The sequence below is a fragment of the Jaculus jaculus genome, chromosome 6 (genome assembly GCF_020740685.1).
Source record: "Jaculus jaculus isolate mJacJac1 chromosome 6, mJacJac1.mat.Y.cur, whole genome shotgun sequence".
In the NCBI taxonomy this organism is placed as follows: Eukaryota; Metazoa; Chordata; class Mammalia; order Rodentia; family Dipodidae; genus Jaculus; species Jaculus jaculus.
The window spans coordinates 39084035-39103070 of record NC_059107.1 but is presented as its reverse complement, the minus strand read 5'-3'; the positions used below and the strand labels follow the sequence as shown (position 1 = coordinate 39103070).

General features: G+C 52.8%; 1 protein-coding gene across 8 annotated transcripts in view; it reads left to right on the top strand.

The window, feature by feature from the left end:
* Positions 1 to 19036, top strand: part of Iqsec1 (IQ motif and Sec7 domain ArfGEF 1) — a 336067-nt gene that overhangs the window by 282533 nt on the left and 34498 nt on the right. Inside the window, exon 1 of one of the 8 annotated variants that reach the window (XM_004671684.3) lies at positions 6413 to 6536. The exons of the other annotated variants lie outside the window; for them this stretch is intronic. Coding sequence (XP_004671741.1) covers positions 6472 to 6536 — 65 coding nt within the window. The 5' untranslated portion in view covers positions 6413 to 6471. Of the gene's footprint in view, positions 1 to 6412; positions 6537 to 19036 lie in introns of those variants that run through there. 8 annotated transcript variants of the gene reach the window in all.

The following is a 19036-nucleotide window of genomic DNA, read 5'->3' as shown; positions in this document are numbered from 1 at the left end:
GCCATTATTCTTTTGACTGCAGTTTACACTGCTGGGTGACAGTGGGCACTGGTGGATTTCCTGGAGCAGGGGTCATCCTGGCTGTTTTGGTCTCATGGAAAGAACTCTTTCTCCACATTGAGCATGTGTCAACGTCTTAGGCTCTCAGAGCCACCAGTGCCTGTGGTGGGTTCTATAGCTCCAGCATGGGGCTTCTGTCCTTTTCCCATGGCTGACATGGTATCCTCTCCCTGGGGGTCTCCCCTGTGTACCCCATCACTGCCATAATACGTTTGCCAGTGATTCTATAGTAACAGCTGCCTCAGAAATTCAAGTTCATTTAATGACCACAGAAAAGAGCCCCCAAAGTTTCCCTTACTCCCAAATTCATCAGCTTGCTTTGTTTAGACAGAAGAGGGAAGACCCTAGTTAGCAGGTGGCATCTATGAGTGGTGGCTCAAGTTCTGGCAAGAAGTTGGCCCCTGTTTGGAAAGCTTCACATCCCTGGGAGCATTTCTGCCCTGGAGCACGCACCGCTGGTGCCTCCGAGTTGTCACTCCAGGCTTCTGGGTTCTGCCTGTGTTCTGGTTGTTTGGTTGACTGGTCTCAAATTAGAGGGCTCCAGCAGTGCTCCTGCCTCAGCCTCCTGAGTAACTGGGATCTCAAGCCCAGACAGGAGTCACTGCAGCCAAGCCTCATGCCAGAGTTCCAGTCCACACGTGGATTAGGATGTGGTCTTGAAACTCACAGGTCTGGGTTATCTGCCTTGTTGCCAGGGCCCCAGTTGTGGCACCAGGCAGCCTGGGACTGGTGGGCAGGGTGGCCATAAGCCTGGGATCAGTGGTAATGCTTAGTATGGGGCCACACAATCTAGGGTACCTCCCACGGTTTGTTCTTTGGGCCTCAGTGTCTCCATCTGTACGTGAGTAGTTGAGCTTGAAGACTGGTCACAGAGCTTCCTCCTGGGCCATCGTTCTGGTTGTGACAGGGGCTCATGGCAGAATGGCCAGCAGTGACATGGTTAACAGGCCTCAGTGTGCAGCTTGACATGGTGTCATAGCACCAGGTAATCTTTGTGGCTGTCAGCAAGGCGTAACCTGCTCAAACCCATGGATGCGGGGTGGCTGTAAAGGGTGGCTCAAGTCCCAGCTAGAATCTGGAGTCTCAGTGTGGACTAGCTCTGGTGGGCTCAAAGATATGAAAACAAGCTGGAAGTCCTCCAACCCTTGGAGTTAATTTTTTGTAAAATATTTGTTTATTTTTATTTATTTGACAGAGAAAGAGGGGCGAGAGAGAGAGAAAATAGGGACACCAGGGACACCAGCCACTGCAGATGAACTCCAGACACTTGCACCCCCTCATATATCTGGCTAACGTGGGTCTTGTGGAATTGAACCTGGGTCCTTTGGCTTTATAGGCAAACGCCTTAACTGCTAAGCCATTCCTCCGGCCCTAGAGTTAATTTTTTTGTTTTTATTTTTATTTATTTGAGAGCAACAGAGAGAGAGAGAGAGAAAGAGGCAGAGAGCTAGAGAGAGAGTGGGTGTGCCAGGGCTTCTAGCCACTGCAAATGAACTCCATTCACGTGCACCCCCTTGTGCATCTGGCTAATGTGGGTCCTGGGGAATTGAGCCTCAAACCGGGGTCCTTAGGCATCACAGGCAAGTGCTTAACTGCTAAACCATCTCTCCAGCTCGGAGTTAATTTTTTTAATTGACTTTATCATAATAGTTTGTTGTTGTTGTTATTGTTGGGGTTTTTTGTTTGTTTACTTTTTTGAGGTAGGGTCTTGTTCTAGCCCAGGCTGACCTGAAATTCACTATGTAGTCTCAGGGTGGCCTCAAACTCACGGCAATTCTACTACCTCTGCCTCCCAAGTGCTGGGATTAAAGGAGTGCTCCACCACACCTGGTGTTGTTTTTGTAGTAGGATCTTGCTCTAGCCCAGGTTGACCTGGGATTTACTATGTAGTCTCAGGGTGGCCTTGAACTCAGAGAGGTCCTCCTACCTCTGCCTCCTGAGTTCTGGGATTCAAGGCATACACTGCCATGCCCAAGTACAATAGCTTTTTTAAAAGTAATAAATATGTGTTAAAATTTTGAACGCTATCGGAGGAAAGATGGTGAAAATCCTTCTTCCTTCAACCCATTCCAACTAGGGTTCAGGTAGAGGGGTCTAGGCCTGGTTCCAGGAGGCTTGTCTCCAGGGACTCTCTAGAACCCCAAATTTCCCTTCCCACAGCAGCTACTGGCACCACCTTCTTGGGTTTCCTGTAAGAAATGGTCCATTATGACTGAGGTGTATTTCAATGGTGTGCCAGGCTCTGGGTTCATCCCCAGCATTGTAGAAAGAAAAGACAAACCTCAGCATCTGTGAGCATGCAGTTCCGTGTGTGTGTATTCTGTTGATCTGACTGAACACCTCAAACATTTTTTGTCCTTCGTCCCACAGTGTTGTATGTGGCTCTCACCTTCCCCCAGGATCATGTATAATGCTGCAGCCACTACCTGTTTAATGTAGGGCTGCATTGATGGCTGTGCCTCAGTTTACTTAGCCACTCCCCCATACATCTACTATTTCAAACAGCCAGTAACCCTGGCCTAAGTGTCTGTGCACTGCAGGAGTGTGGGAGGATTCATTTCTGAGCGTGAGCAGCCCCACGGCAGCTCTCCCGGGAGCAGACTGCCTGGCCCAGCCCTGCCAGTTTCATCACCTTTTTTCCCCCACACTGCTTGCGTTTGGCACTGGCAGGCCCCATCTAGGCATGAGGGTCTGGCTGATATCCCAGATATACCAGGGTGGCTGGAGCCACTGTGAGCCTTTCTCCAGGGGACATTCTTCTAGGCCCAAGGTGTTTCTGAGAAGGGCTGGCTAGAAGTTGGCTTTGCAGGCCACATGTCTCCCTTGCAACAATTCAGCTTTGCTATATGCAAGACATAAGTGAGTGAGGGTAATTGTCTGTCAATAAAACTTTATTAAAGAAGAGAGATGAGCTAGAAAGAAGGGATTCAGTGGAGAGGGGATCTTGAAGGGGGAAAAGGGAGGGTGGAGAGAGGAGATTATGATAGTGGAATATAGTTTGTAGTTATGAAAGTTGTCAATAAAAGTTTTTTTTAAAAAAAAAAACTTTATTAATACAGTGTCGGACTTTGCTCACAGCCAAACCTTTTGATGCATGTAGTAGCTAGGCACAGAGGGTGTCCCAGCCCCTAGACTAGGCACAGGGGTAGCTGTATGAAGGAGACAGGCCAGCTCTGTCTCTCACCTAAGGACCAGCCCACTGATAAGGGGAGAGAGTCCAACAGAGTAATAGGAGTATATATGAGATTGATGGCTGTCTGGAGAAATGACACTGAACTTGAATCCTGAAGTCTCAGCCCTGAACCAGGCACAGTGGAAAGTTTAGGAAACTGAGTAAAGATGAATAATAAGAAAGTAGCTGCTAAAACCAGCTGCAGTAGTTCACATCTATACTCTCAGCAATTAGGAGGGCGAGGTAGGAGGATCATTATGAGTTCGAGACCAGCCTAGGCTACAGAATAAATTTCAGGTCATCAGCGTGGGCTAGAGTAAGACCCTGCCTCAAAACCCCAAAAAGAAGCAGCCCAGCTATTACTTACCGCTGGTGAGGTGTGCAGGGTGAGTGTGAGGGCATTAAAGGCCCAGAGCCAGGCCACACAGGCCTCAGCCAGCGCAGGGAAGAGCTGGGCTTCATTCTGACAGCTCCAGGTACCACCTGTCTAGCCAAGGAGTTTAGGGAGTCTGTGAAAGACAAGAGGCTTTCAGAAGCCAGGAGGATGGGGACACGTTTGGGTTGTGGCTTGAAAAATAGGCTAAAGCATGCAACTTAGAACTTAACCCAGAACAATACAATGGAACATAACTTTTTTTCTTTTTAACTTTCTTCCCTCCTGCAACTTTTATGTGAGTTCCTACTCATCCCTTAAGGCCTAACCCAGTTGTGCCCCCATCATTGGGACCTCTTCTGGAGCAAGTTCCAGGCATCATCCTCCACTGTCTTAGCACTGTGCTGGGGGATACTTGTCATAGCCGTGTCTCCCCTTTGAGGCTGCTGAAGGCACAGAGTACATGCTAATTAATACTTGCTAAGTACAGCATGGTGAATCAGCTGGGGTGGAGGTGGCTGCTGAACTATACTTTCAGGAAACGGAGACTCTGAAAGCTATGCAATTTTTCCAAATGTTCCGAGTAAAGACTTTATCCAGTCTAGTCATTTCAGTGGGGAAACTGGCCTTCTCTGCCTCTCCTAGCTGGCACTTCCCTTGCTACCATTGTGAGTAGCTAGGCAGTTTCTGGTGCAAGAGCAAGAGGCCCACTGAGCAGGAAGACAAAACATGAGAATTCTGACGCATTTCCAGGGACTCTGTCTGCTGCTGTTCCGCATGCCACCAAGGAAACTCAACCCCTTCTAAATCCCAGCCCAAACTTTGTCGCCAGGCGGGCGGCGTGCCCTGGACCTGGAGGAGTGCCCGGAATTCCTGGGGGATCCGAGTGGTGAGGTCCATGAGCCTGTGTCCCAAGGGCTCCTGCAGCTGGACTGGGGACTTCACTCTCTTTAGTTCTGCCTATTTTTAGAGGGTAGCTTAGGAATGCCCTCCTCTCTAATGCCTAGTACAATCCTGTCCTCTGCCACCTCCTGCTCCGCCTCAGCAAAAGCGGACACCAAATGTGGCTACCTTGCCTGAGCAGGGACAGCCCTGTGTCTTTCCCTCCCAGAGTCCGCTGAGTATAGGGACCTTCTTTCTGCTCATAGCCTTCTGAGTGAATGGCACGGTATGTCTTCATGCTCTTGTTCATGTTCCCCGGGGGTCAGCAGTGCTGGATCTCTCTTGCTAAGCTGCCTGGCCATTGGCACGTGTGCTTTTCTAGCAATGTCTGTTCTATCCTTCACCCATTTTAAAAATTGGCTTTCTTACTGTTGAATAGTAAACGATCTCTTTAGAGAGCAGATACTAGAACCTCCTCAGATCTGACTGGCAAGTACTTCCTCCGCTTTTGGCTGTTTATTCTGAGCCAGGTTCCCACGATGTAGCCAAGGCTGGAGTTACAGGTGTGATGCCATATGTAGCCTGTGTATTTATTTATTTATTTAAAATATTTTTATTTATTTATTTGAGAGAAAAAGGGAGAGAGAGAGAGAATGGGCACACCAGGGCCTCCAGACACTGCAAATGAACTCCAGAGGCATGTGCCACCTTGTGCAGCTGGCTTATGTGGGTCCTGGGGAATTGAACCTTGGTCCTTTGGCTTTGCAGGCAAGTGCCTTAACTGCTAAGCCATCTCTCCAGCCCCTGTGTATTTATTTTTTTAACAAAGCAAGCAGGCAGCTGAGAGGAAGAAGGTGTTGATGGGCAGTAAGGGGCACCAGGCTCCTGCTCACTCCTGTCTGGAAAGCTTGAGGAAGCTGTACCCCTGCTGTAAGCCCCCTCCCCCCAACCCTTAGTGAAGGATTCCAAGGGGCACAAGACGGTTCCTCGGGAGATGGGGCTTTTGACTGTGTCTGTCTACTTGCTGTTTCCCTACCACATTTAGACATTCTACCAGCTGCCAGCCTGGGTGCTGCGCAGCAGCCTGCCCTTCAGGTAATAAGCAAGTACACATGGAGTACAGAACAGCAAGCTGAGAGCTGGTAGCTGGGAGAGAAAGTGAAGGAGGCCTCCCAGTGAACCTAGCCTCAGTTTCCTTATCAGATAAGATAAATGTGGCCAGGAGTAGCTCGACCCACCTCACAACATTGCCCAGATGCCCCAGGTACCAGTAAAGACCTCTTAAATGCTTATTAATGCTACCGTTATCCTGCCCCAGGCTGCAAAGGATCTGGGTGTGCTTGGAGAGAAACGAGCCACTTCCTATCAGATCTACCTAGTGAGATCCATTCCCTTCTCTGGGATAGGCACTTCAAGAGCCCCCGTGGTCCCTCCCTGGTCCTGGAGGGCAAAGGCCCAGCGTTGTACACTGAGGCCAAAGTCAGGATTGGCATAAGCAGAGTAGACTCGGTTGAAGGTTTGATGCTTGCTTTCCATTTGTTGTGCTTACACGGTGGGATAGACTCGGCTGTTGTTAGGCTCGGGTGGGCCCACCGGGATGCCACAAGCCTGGGAATCCAGCTCTTGCGCTGTGGTGGCACGGGGCCACCGGGCAGGGCCTGGCCGCCCCGTTGGCCCCGCCCCCTCGCCCGTGGCCCCGCCCCCTCGCGGGCCACATTCCTCCGGCCCGACCAGCGCTGCGCCAGGCGGGCGGCGGCGGAGGGGCGGGCTCGGCTGGCCTGGGGCTCGGACTTTGGGACCTGGAGCGGTGGGAATCCACGGGCGCTAGGCCAGAGTGACCCGACGTGGTCGGGCGGCAGGCGGTCGGGGCCCTGTGAGGTGGGGTAGCGGCCCGGGAGGTCCGGCGGCCGCCGGCGGGAGTCGTCGGCGCGCGGCTGGGCCTGGGTCCCGGGCACCGGTCCCGCCGGCTCCCGCCGCGGCCGCCATGTGGTGCCTGCACTGCAACTCCGAGAGGACCCAGTCCTTGCTGGAGCTGGAGCTTGACAGCGGGTAAGGGCCGGGCCGGGCCGGGCCGGGAGGGCGGAGGCCCCGGCGGGCGGGGTCCCCCAGCTGCGAGGTGGCCTAAACGCCCGGGCGCCCCGAGTGCTGTGGGATAGGTTTGGGGGTGGGGGAGGACTGCTGGAGTGTGCCAGATGGGGGCTGCGGGGGATGGGTGTGCAGTGGTGTGACTGTCAGGACGGGGCGCCCGGCGTGTGCAGGAGGAAGGCAGCCTGTCCGCCAGGGGTGGGTCACCAGTGCTGTTAGCCAGGGTGTGTAGGAGGAGGAGCGGGACAGGAGTTCCTGTAGGGGTCATTTTATACGAGTGGGAAACTAGATTGGAGACGGTGTGGGTGTGCAGAGAGCAAATGAACCGGAGTTTGTGGCAGGAACTAAGTCAGTCGAGCGGGCCTCTGTGTCTAGTGTCTGATTGCATGGCTCTGGTTGCCAGGGGTCCCTCTCCTGCAGGCCTGTTTATTGAAGACCCTGGGCCTCTGTCTTTATTTATGTCCATCGTCAAGACCTGTGATAGAAGGACGATGTCCAATGTGTCCTAGGTGTGTGAACAGTGGTGTGGGGGGGGTTCCAATACTGAGCACCTTAGCAGGCCACCTGGGCATAGGCCAGGGTGCCAGGAGTTTAACTATGTGGCTACTGTTTTTGTCGGGAGTACAGATGTGAGGTGCAGGGAGCTGGTGGGGCTGGCGGCTGTTGTTTACGTGTGGGGTGAAGCGTGTGCCTGATGTGGTCTTGGAAGGAGTCTGGTGGCTCGGAGATACTGGCCCTTTTCTGTTTCAGGGGCCTGTGGGCAGCTTTCTGTTTATGGAGAGAGGGAGAGTATGTGTGTATGTGCTGGGAATATTGATCTCCCTTCTCTCTCACTAGCACAGCTGCCCCTGAGCTGTCTGCCGGGCCCCTCAGAGGAGCAGGGGTGTGGGGTGGAGGGGATTTGTTGACAAGTGGACTTAGCCTGTGTCAGCCCCTCTGTGGGGCAGCTCATCCAGAGCTCTTTGATTTTTCAGTTCAAAATTCCCCGAAGTGTGCCTAGCAGTTACATTGAGAACTTGGATGTGTTCCTCTCTGCCCTCCCTACCCCCAAGCCAGGACCTCTGGTCTGGGCCTGAGGCTCTGTTGTGTGGGGTTGTGGAGAAGGGGCGGTTCCCAAGGACTCAGTGCTCCCGGCATCTGAGGCCGAGTCCAGGCAAGCTGCAGCTGGCAAGGCCATCTGTCTGGAATCGGGGGGCATCGTCTGGGAATGGGGGTCACATTCATGTCACACACGTGCTAACCGGCCTGCACACTTCAGCTGTTCCACCTCCTGTAATGGCATCCCTTCCTTGTGGCACCAACATCCCCCTATGGCAAGAGGACAGAGAGCTCGAGAGTCCCACCTCATCAGTGCTTTGAGTGCCTACTGGGTGCCAGCTCCTACACCGGGAACCAGTGACATAGCAATGAACACACCTCAGAATCTTTGTCCCTATGTAGCCGGCAGTCTGACGGGAAACACAGTGACCATGAGAAGAAACAAATCAGTGGCTCCTAGTCATATAGCTTCACCCCCATAGCTGAAAGGGATAAGGGGCTTTTCATCCCTCCATTAGAACCTCCCCAGCGCCCCCACTCCAGCTGCCGTGTCCATGGCCCCATATCCCTCGGCAGAAGTCCTTCTGTGTCTCTGATGAAAGGCTTCAGCTGCAGAGGATCATGCTGAGATCCATTGGGTCTGGGTTGCTGATGGACAGCTGCTTCGGCAGCAGAGCCAGGTGGCCTGGAGATGGAGTCGCTGCTCAGGTGCAGCCGCAGTGTGCCTGTCTGCTCCGGAGCACCTGGCCCACAGAACCGTGGAGAGGGCCCGGGGAGGATCAACATGGTCCTGGGCTACAGAGGCAAGAGTTAAATGTTCCTTGGGCTGCAAAGCCTTCCAGGGACCTTCGTGCCCCTCACCTAGAGTCCTTCCACCTGGCTGACTCCTGCTCCCTAATCCCCGAACCTCATTCGACATTTCCCCTGCCCTCCAGGCCTCAGGTAACCACTCTGCCAGCACCTTGTGTATGCGCGCGCGCGCGCGCACACACACACACACACACACACACACACACACACACACTTCTCTAACAGTGTGGGACTCCCTACATCACAGGACCCAGTGTTGATGATTCACTGGGTTTTACTTCTGGACAACAGACAGACAACTCTGTCTGCTCCTGCTTTCCAAAAGGGCACACAGCAAGGCAGAAAGTTCAGTGACTGTGCCTGGACAAGAATAGCCCAAAGGGAGGAGACCCAGATGTCATGATGCGTGGAAGGTTTCTGGAGGCCTATCAGGACTTCAGGCTTTTGTACAAGGAAGTCGGACTATGAACTAGTTGTGCTGATATTTACACAGCTTTGGCTCAAAAACATGGACGTGACTGACAGTTGCATAGCCGAATAGCATGATGACTAGGCAGATGAGTGCTTGTGGAAGGCATTGAACTGGCATCCAGGACTGTGGAAGTTCAGAGAGAGAGAGAGGGGGGGGGGGAGAGAGAGAGAACATGTACACAGGCACAAGCTTTAACATGGGATCCTGGTTTACTGGGGAAATCCTGAGACAAATCAACTTAAAAAAAAAAAAAAAAGCTCACTTTGTGATTGTATGAAAGTTTCCATGCCCCTCTGGTCCTCTGTTTCCCTTTTAATGGTAGAGAAAACAATATTGCATGAAAGAGTAGCTCTGAGAATGTGTGGGTGGCCTTGTGTGGCTGGCTAGCACTGGGACCTCCAATCCAATGCTGCTCTTGTCCAAGTCAGCACTGTGGTCTTCAGAACTGCCAGTGACCCGCTGTGTTTTCTTCCTTCCTCTTTTATGAATTTCCTTTGAATTATGATGATGTGTGGAATATCCACCCAGTAAGCACTGAGGCAAGGCAAAAGGCACAGCTCCAGTGTGCTGGACCCGGCTGGAGGCCCTGGGAGAGGTTCCCTGTGGAAGTGTCTGTCTGAGGGAGAGGATGCTTGAAGGCTGTTGAGTGCAATTTATCCTGGGTCCTCAAAAGCAAATCGTAATAACTTTAAAGGCCATTAAGGCTCTTGAAGAATTAATTGGTGTGGCCTTAGAGGATCTGGCTGCTCCCACCGTGGGAGCTGCTGCAGAGAGAAAATTGATGGCAATTATGGTAGAAGATATGGCATGGCGCCAGCTGGACCTGCCGCTGTGCTGGCTGCCATAACGGTACCCTTGTAGGGTGAAGGCCTATAGCTTTTGCCCCATTGCCTACCTAGCATAGCAACCTGGCCTCATGGTTAGATGACAGATGCATCTAAGAACACATATGAACAGATGCACCCAACTCTCCTGGACCTGGAGGAAGGTGTGACACCAGAGTCACCCAGCCTTATGCCTGCCATCGTTCCTTATTCTCATGACATTTCCCGAATGTCTACATTGTACCAGGCTCTAGACTAATAGAAGAACCAAGGTTAGTCTTGTGAAACCACACATCACTGACTGGGGCCTTCACGCCAGCTCTTCCAGCTCTGTGGCTTCAGGTACAATGCTTCTCCTCTTTTGATCTTGATTCTCTCACCTGTGAAATGGGACCAGAAGTAACTGTGGGGTAGGGTTGTAGCTTTGCCTACACCCCTTTGATCAAAGCCTATAAAAGCTGTCATCCCTGTCCCCCATCATCACCAACATCTCCCTTCTGTGTCAGGGCTGCTGGGTTAGAATGGTTCTTGTGGTTTTCTTTTGCTGGTTTCCAGGGCTGGGGACCAGTCTGGGAAGCCTGCATGGCTCTCTGAGAACTGTGTTCAAGGCTGTTTGCTTGGTGTTCATTGTCTCTGCGTCATTCATACATGGCTATGGCTTCCCCTCCCCCCCCATCCTTTCCGTTTTATTTCCTCAATGCGCAGCTTCCTGCCATGGTGTCAGCTCAGTTTGAGCTGAGGCTCAGTGTGGAGTTGTGGTGAGCCTCTCTCCTAGTTGCACAGATGGGAAACTGTGTTTGTTTTTTCCTCTTTGCTCAGAGGTCAGCACAATAATAAATAGCAGTCTCATGGCCACTGTCTAGCCATGTGTGCGCGTGGCTTCATGCTCTGTGATTTGTGAGTGTGGGCTTCTGCTGCCTGTGTTGTGCCTGGGGAAGCAGCCCAGGGTCATCAGCTAAGGAGGGCTAGAGTTAGGATTTCCACCCTATCAACCTGACTTCTCCACAGCCAGGCTTTGCTTCCTCAGGGATCAAATCATTTCTGGCAAAATATGTCACCATCATAAATGGATGTGGTGTTCCTTGGTGTCAGAATTCCCAAAATGTTCCCATGTTCCAGCCCACACACTGGTCAGTGACAACTCTCTAGGATCCCCTGGCATCTTGTCTCTTTCCCCACAGACCACAAGAGCTGCTTCCACAGACGACAAAGAATCTGGGCACATGTCCTTGGGCCCAAGTGCTTATGGCTCCACACGTTCATCCTGTGCACAGCCCCTGTCCTGTCTGTATATGAACTAGAGTCTTGGGGATAGAAGCTGACTGTCCCCTGACTTAAGAGACTGGGACAAACATAGGTTTCTACATGGTGCAGATGGGAGTGGACAGTGAGCTTGGTCCCCTAGGAGGGGAGGAGGAGCATTTACAAACTGAAAGATTTGCAGGAAGCCCCAGTTTGGAACGGCAGCCTTATTTGCACAAACGGGAAGGGCTCCCCCAAATTGCTTATTGTCCTGGCTGGGTCAGAACCTGTTTGCAACGTGAATACATTCTTCCTAAAAGACAGAGGCGACTGGTATCGACGCCTCTCTTGCGGGCTAGGGGCTTTGTGAGCACTGACTGCAGGAAAGCATGAGCACAGTGCCTCACGTACTTGGCGCTCACTAGATGGCGGTTACAGTCATCATTTGTCTGTGGTTAGTACTGAGCTCTGAAGGGTCACCTGTACCTCAAGAGGAGGCCTTCTAGAAAGGTCCAGCCCTCACTGGACCTCTAAAGTTGTTGGCTTCCCCATTTCTGACTACCTATCTCATTATACTGTGTCCCTGGACCTGTTTCCTCTTCTGTGAAGAGGGCCGAGCATCATGACCCCAGGATCACCTGCAGAGGGGGGATGGGGGATACTTAACCCAGTGGTTGAGGGCAGATTCTATAGCTGGACCACTTGTAACTCTAACCTCTGTTCCCCCATTGTTTCTATGATTTAGCCATATCCCTGAGCCCATTCCATGCCTCAGTTTCCCCATTTATGGAATGTAGATGGTAGTAAGTGCTTGTGGGGTTGTTGTGGGGATCAGAGGCACTGATCCACATGACATATGTTGGCAGTGCATGATAAAACCATCAACAGTGGCACTGAACAGTGTCTAGGCTGGGTAGGCTTCCTGAGCGGGAGTGGACTGTGTCACTGTTTGGAGGGGGTCCCCACTAGAGCAGATAACTAAGACGAGGGTTAAAAGAGTGAGCAAGGCAGATTGAGTAATGAGGGACCAAAAGCCATCCCCAGTGTGACAGGGCAGATCAGGAGGAAGCAAAAAAGGCCCCCAGACTCATGTACTGGTGGCATTATCCTGATAGCTGCTAAGAAGTGTCCAGTGAAGAGTATGAAGGAATTCGCTTTGCCTGTGGATTGGGAGAGGGGCTTAGTGTGACAGCTTGTGACCTGGTTGGAAGAAGATGGGCTCCTGGTCTGCGCCAAGAGAGGCAGAGGTCCAAAATCAGGGACACTGAGGGTTGGGAGCCTTGAGGGCCCGCAGCTCCGTGGCAGGTGGAGTAGTAGGGCTCTGGGTGGTCCAGGTGCTGAGCTTTGGACCACTCTGTTACCTTGGTCCTGTCTGTGCTGCCTGTGATGCCTGTGAAGCCCAGACTTCAGGGCCTGGCATCAGTCACCAACCTCGGGGTCCCCTGCTGTTCTGTGCTTTTTTTTTTTTTTTAAGCACCTGTAGGGTAGCTGGAGAGTGGTGTTGAGAACTGGAGAAACCTGCCCAAGCCCCAGTTACGTCCCCTTCTGGATACGTGGTTAGGACCAGGTGTCATCTCTGTCCTCTGTGAGCTGCTGTCACCTTATCTGTCAAATGGGGACCATGTAGGTAGAGCTGATATGAGCACTGCACACAAGTATCCAATCTATGCCAACAGGAAAGTGGGTTCTGGGTTTGGGTAAAGCCCTCACTAGTGTTGTGGGTCTGAAGTTCGCTAAGGTTTGAGATGGGAGCAGGAACAAGGGACAGAATAAGAGCAATCAGATGTAGCACATGAGGGTCTCTGAGTTTTGCACATACCTTACTGGAACCTCCAAGAACCCTGTGAACTTTTTCCATTTTATAGACAAGGAAACAGAGGCTGGAAAATGCTCATGAAATATTGGGGCTCTCCAGAGACAGGCATGTGCTTCTGGTTAGTGAGAGGCTCTGTCTCTGCCCTGGCACTGTGGGGACAGACTACTCTGACTTACAGTTGTGAATGATGATGGTCAATGGGGCATCAGAGAGACAAGAGCCTTTAGGACCCCATTGCTATTTTCTTTATTTTATTTATCCATTTTGAGAGAGAAAGAGAGAGAGGCAGATAGAGAGAATGGGTGCACCAGGTCATCCAGCCACTGAAAATGAACTCTAGACACATGTACCCCTTTGTGCACCTGGCTTACGTGGGTACTGGGGAATTGAACCTGGGTCCTTCAGCTTCACAGGCAAGTGCTTTAACCGCTAAGTCATCTCTCCAGCCCCCCTCCCCCGATTGCCAGTTTGCAGACTGAACAGAGGAGCCTTGGATGTTCTACCTGGTATTCTCACATCTCCAAACTTGTGTGGCAGCCTCAAGAGGTCATCTGCCCTATCCTCCATGCCCCAGACAGTGTGGAGATAATGCAGTGGGTACTGGGTAGGGGCTCAAGTGAACAAGGCAGTGTTTGAAAAGTAGGAAGTGGCTCTTTGCTGCTAAGGCTGGGTGGGTAACCACTCCAGCCTGAGTGTCTGTCCCCTCTGGCCTGACTTCTCAGAGCTAGGGCTTACATTTGCTGTTTTTCTCACTCAGTAAAAATGGTAAGATGATCCCAAAGACAGTGGACCTTGATGTGGATAGTATGTCTTAATGTTATTTCTTTTCTTTCTTTTTTGTTTTTCCGAGGTAGGGTCTCACTCTAGCTCAGGCTGACCTGGAATTCACTATGTAGTCTCAGGGTGGCCTCGAACTCATGGCGATCCTCCTACCTCTACCTCCCGAGTGCTGGGATTAAAGGTGTGTACCACCATGCCCGGCTCTTAATGTTATTTCTAAGCCTGTATTACAGAAAAGTCATAAACATGTACAGAAGTACAAGATAGCATAATGACCCCACAGCCACTTTTGTTTCATTGTCTGGATTATTTTAAGGCAGATTCCTTTGATTTCAAATCCAGGACCTATCTCGTGGTCAGCCTCAGCCTGCCCTTGGAGGACAATGTCATGTCACCGGGGTGGGTTCCTGGGGCAGGGCCGAGGCAGGCCCTGCACAGCCATGTTTTGTCTCTTATTTGGTAACCCTGGGTGTGGGCTATCTTCTAGCTGGTGACCAAGCAATGCCTGACCCATTTGGGAGGCTCCTGCCTGGAGCAGTCCTGGGGCTCACAGGACCTTGCTTCTCCATCACCCTAGCATCCCCCAGGTAAGGCCATGGAAATGTGCTCTCAGCCTCTCCTGTCAGCGCCTGGGGTTCCCCTGAGCTAGATTGCAGCTCTCACCCCAGTGTCCTGACAAATTCTGTACTCCCCCTTTGCCAGGAGTAAGCGTCAGGCAGTGATCCACTCTTCTCCTTAGCCTGCGGTGGCCTGTGACATGCCGCCTTTGAGTACTCTCCCATCTGGGGCTTCTGGTTCAGTTCCATGCCCTCTCCCTAGGGGCTTCTTGGGCACTTCCAGCTCAAATCCCAAAGGAAACATTTTTCTGTCCTTCCCAACTCACTGCTTCTTCCTGTTGGCATCTGGCCAGGTGGGGCTTCCTTGCCCCATCCCTAGCCCATCATCCCTGGGGGCTGGCCATCCAGCAGTGCCAGGTTTAGAGTCTGGTATATAGTAGATATCCAGTAATGTGGAGTCTGGCGCACAGTAGGTGCTCCCTAAATATTAGTTGCCATTATTATGAGCATCTTATGACTACTAATTTAGTTCATAGTTTTTGGGGGAGGAGGCAGGTGGGAACTTAACCAGGTTTGGTCAGAAACAAGCCGAGGTTGCCGTTAGCACCCCTGCCTCCCTCAGGTGTGGATGGCACTGCTTCCAGCACTGGGAGCGGCTGCTGTGAGGCCCTCTTTGCTGTGATTCACCACCCCTCGTCTGTGGGAAGTGGTGACATCCTGGGATGAGACAGAAGTAGAGGATTCCCTGGCGTATATCCAGACACAGGCTGGCTTACGTGTGTGTGTTATCACAACCCTCTGCATAGCCCCGGGTGGGGGGCAGTGTTCCCCTCCATGGCTGAGACGTGCAGGCCCAGAGAGGCCCAGTTACAAGGCCCTGTGTGCCAGTGCTGTGGGGAGTTCAGTGCTCTGTGCCTGAGTGTCTGTCTGTCCCATAACCCTTCCTGAGCCCTGCCTCATGAAACAGCTGGCATGCTGGGAGCCCACTGGCTGCTGTGGTGTGTGGCCAGGCAGCCCTGGTTCCTGTGAGGGCAGGGACAGTTTGGGGGGGGGGGGGGCAAGAGGTTTGGTGTAGCTCAGTTCATGCTTAGCCAAGTGCTCCAGCCGGCATCACTCTCCCTTACCTTCTGTGAAGTGTGTGGCTTTGGGTGAGTTAGTCACTTCTCTGTACCTCAGTTTTCTCCCTTCACAAAATGGGAAGATCTGGCGTGCTCTCTTAAGTTTCTCTTTATGCAGGTGACCCACATATAAACCCTGGGCGATCACAGCCTGGGCAGATTGTGACAGAGGGTCCCGTGGGTGGGATGCTGACCGAGGATGCTGCTTGTCTGTCAGGCTGGGGCCGGGGTGGGCAGCTCACTGAACCTTGTGTTCGGTTCTGCTGTCCACTTGAGAAGGCTGAACTGTCTCAGCCTCTGAGAACTGCACCCCTGCTTGAAGGCTGGCCCTCTGTCTCCCTCAAACTGCCCACACTTGCCATGGCCAGCTCCCCGGACTGTGCCTCCTGCCTGGCCCTCCTGAGACCCGCCTGGCCCTGTCTGCTGGAGCCTGCCACAGAGCTGCTTTATTTAAGTCCGTTTTGCGCGTATGGAAATAACTAGAGGCCTCTGTATTTAATTTGGCTCAGCCGGGAAGATTTTTTGGCTGTGTGTGTGTGTGTGTGTGTGTGTGTATTCTGAAAAATCTTTCCAAGTGAGCCCCAGGGTCGGAAGCTTCTGGTCATCTTTGTGCATTCAAAACCAACAAGAACTGCCCTGCTAGCTGGGGTAGGGCTGGCAGAGGCCTGGCTGCAGGAAGTGGTCAGGGAAAGCAAGAAAGAGGAGGGAGGCTGGTCTAGATGAGACTGTGGCGGGGAGCTTTGCGTCTGGGCCCAGCAGGTAGTGACTTAGTGTGAGCAGAAATCACAGAGCTGTATAGAGGTGTGTCTGGGTCCAGAACTCACTTGGGTGCTAGCGTGGGGGCACTCCCCAAGTGCCCCCCCTTTCTGGCCTGGATAAATTAGGTGGAGGCCTATGGGTCAAGCCCCACCATTTTTGGCCAATAACACAGGGCAGGGACAGTTCGTGGGAGAGCTGTCTTTTTTTCACAGAGGTTATTTTTGCTTGATTCCATGTCCACATTGGGCAGGAGCAGTAGCCAGTGTGAAGATGAGGGAGTGGGCGCCAGGAGGGGTGTTACCACTTGGCCCAGTCTCCCCACAGGGAGTCCTGAGCTAGTCTAAACCTGGCACTTCCCCTGCTTGGCCATCAGGTACTTCTGGAGCGGCCCTGTGTTGTCTCAGAAGTGGACAGTGCAGGCCACCCTGCTAGGTTTACAATAAATGCCAGTATCTGGTGACTTTTCAGTTGTGTTCTGATGCTGAGACTCAGACGTGAGGCTATCTGGTGCTCCAAAGCTTGGCAGCTCTCATGACCAACTGTGTGATGGTGGATTATGGTCAGCTTTGGTGGGGTCTGGTTAAAGCCACACTCTTAGGACACCACAGAGCACAGGCACTCAGCTTCCCACCAGCTCTGCAGCTTCCTGCAAGGCTTTGAGCCCTGTCCCTGGGGACTCGACATTCTAAGTTAGGTTTCTTCGGAATGACTGGGCCCAAGCCGTGGGTCCTGGTCCCGCGTGGTGGAGCTGGGCCTTGACTTTCAGGCTTTCACAGGAAGACACAGACATTTTTGGTGGATAGGATGGTGGCGTGAGAAGAGCAGGAGGCCAGCCGGGGGGTGGGGGGTGGGGACTTTGGTGGTGGCAATGCATGCTTTTTTTCCCCCTGGCTGTGGCCTCCACCTGCTTTGACTATCATCAAGCGGGTGGCAAGCCTGGGGTGGCTGTGTCCTCAGATGTTCCCTCAAAAGTCAGAAGTCTGGGCTGTCAGATACATCATTAGGTGTTAAAATGTTGGCTATTTTTGTTTGTTTGGCTATTTTGACTATTTTGGTTTGTTTGTTGTTTTGAGACAGGGTCGTGTGTAGCCCAGGCGGGTCTTAAACTTGTGACCCTCCTGCTTCAGCCTTCTCTCCAAAGTGCTGGGATTGGAGGCATGCATTACCATGCCTGGCTTATTCTAGTTTGTTTTTTTTTTTTTTTTTCTTTGAGAAGATACTGTGGAGGTATATAGCATGCTGTGAGGACCAGACTGGGCCTGTAGGTACCAGTCTGTATTGGAGACATCTTTGTAGGCATAATATGTGGACAGGGGTGCCCGCCAGGAAGGAGATTCAGGTTCCTGAGTGCTTTTGCCCTGTATCCCACTGGGTTTGCCGCAAGTAGCATTAGGGCCAGCTTCCTTCTGGTGTTAAGCCTATGCCCACCTTTGGTGCTCTGGTCCTGGGATGTGGGGACAGGATCCTCCAGTGGCTTGTGGCCTTCTGCAGGATGATAGTGAAGAGCCACTGTGTGTGGCACCTTGCCAGGCAGAGGCCTGGCTGGGCTCGATTGCAGGGTGTTTGCTCTGTCCCCCCACCCAGAGTCTGCTGTGCCCTCTGCCAGCTGGCTTGTAGCCGGAGTAAGGGTGTGTTTACCAGCCTGTGCTGGGGCTTGTGTTCCTACTGCCTGTCTCAGGCCTGCTAGGGCCCAACCAGCCTGGTGGAGGGCATCCCAGAATTGTAGGTGGTAGGTACAGGGCAGACATGGTGCCCCTGGAGCCGAGCCCAGGGCTGCATTGGTGACTTCAGGCCCAGGAGTCTTACCGTGGGTACAGCGCCTGTGCCTAGTGCTGGAAAGCGTCTCTGGCGCCTCTGCAGTGCAGCTTGGTGTGTGGCAGCGTGTGCCTGGAGGCTCCTTCTTGGGGATGCCTGTGCTCCCACCCGGGAAGAATGCAGAGTGGGAGTGGAAAGCTCCAGGCCACGGCCTTGGCCGTTCTGTCCTTAGTGTGGCATTGGCCCTAGCCACTCATGGGTCGGGAGAGCAGATCCCACTGCCCAAGTCCTCGTCACCACCATGTCGTTCACCCTTACAGCAACGGCCGCTCGTGTCCAGCCCCATTTGGGTGTTAGGGCCACCTTATGAGGATGCAGACTCCCTGCCCTCGCAGCTGACTTCCTTTCGTATGGGAGGTCCTGGTGATGGCACCTATAGGTCCAAATGCCCTCCCTCCTCTCCTCTCTTAGGTTCTGTTTTCTCCACTTTGGCCATGCAGCTGAAGGGATTCATAGGGCCAGGCTCCTAAGACCGCCTTCACTGCCTCCCATATGACAGAGCTTCCCCCGGTCCTGTCCCGGACATCCTGTGTACACATAGCAAGGACACTTGTGCTCCTAATGGTGGAAACTTCCAAGGTTGTAGATAGACGGGGCCAGTCAGTTCCAGCTTCTGGGACTTCCCTGAGCCTGCTCGTCTCCCAGGTCCTGGATTCTAGTTCCCGAAACAGAGGCCGAGAGTGAGTGGGTCTGACAGAGCTATGGGAAGTTCACTCTGCCTCCACGTGCATCCAGTCTTTCCACAGCAGGGAGCGAGGACCAACATGGAGGCCAGGAGGATCAGCCTTTGAGAGCGTGTTGACTGCACCCGACTGCAAGGGCCTGGCTGCGTGGCCTGACGAGCACCAGCCTGCCCAAGGCCTGCTGCCTCCTGAGAAAACTTTTCCCTGCCTGCCCACTTGGCTTGGCATTAAACCATGGTGGGCTTCATGGGTACTCTTACCAACTCCTCTGTGGGGTCACCAAGGGTAGCCCTCACCTCAGGAAACTGAGGCCCAGGAAAGCTGCACATAGCCCCTAGGTGTTTGACTGTAGCCCAGAGCACACTGGGCAAGGGAATAAGCCATGAGGTCAGGAGAGGAAGTGCCACGCCCAGGTGGACGTGTTGCTTGCCATTGGGCAAGGGCATCAGTTAGTTGCCACCCTGCTTTCCACCAGCCTAGGGCGTCCCCAAACTAACATCTTTCTCTGCATGCCCGAGTGGCTGGAGAAGCCCCCTGGGTTCTGGCTGCT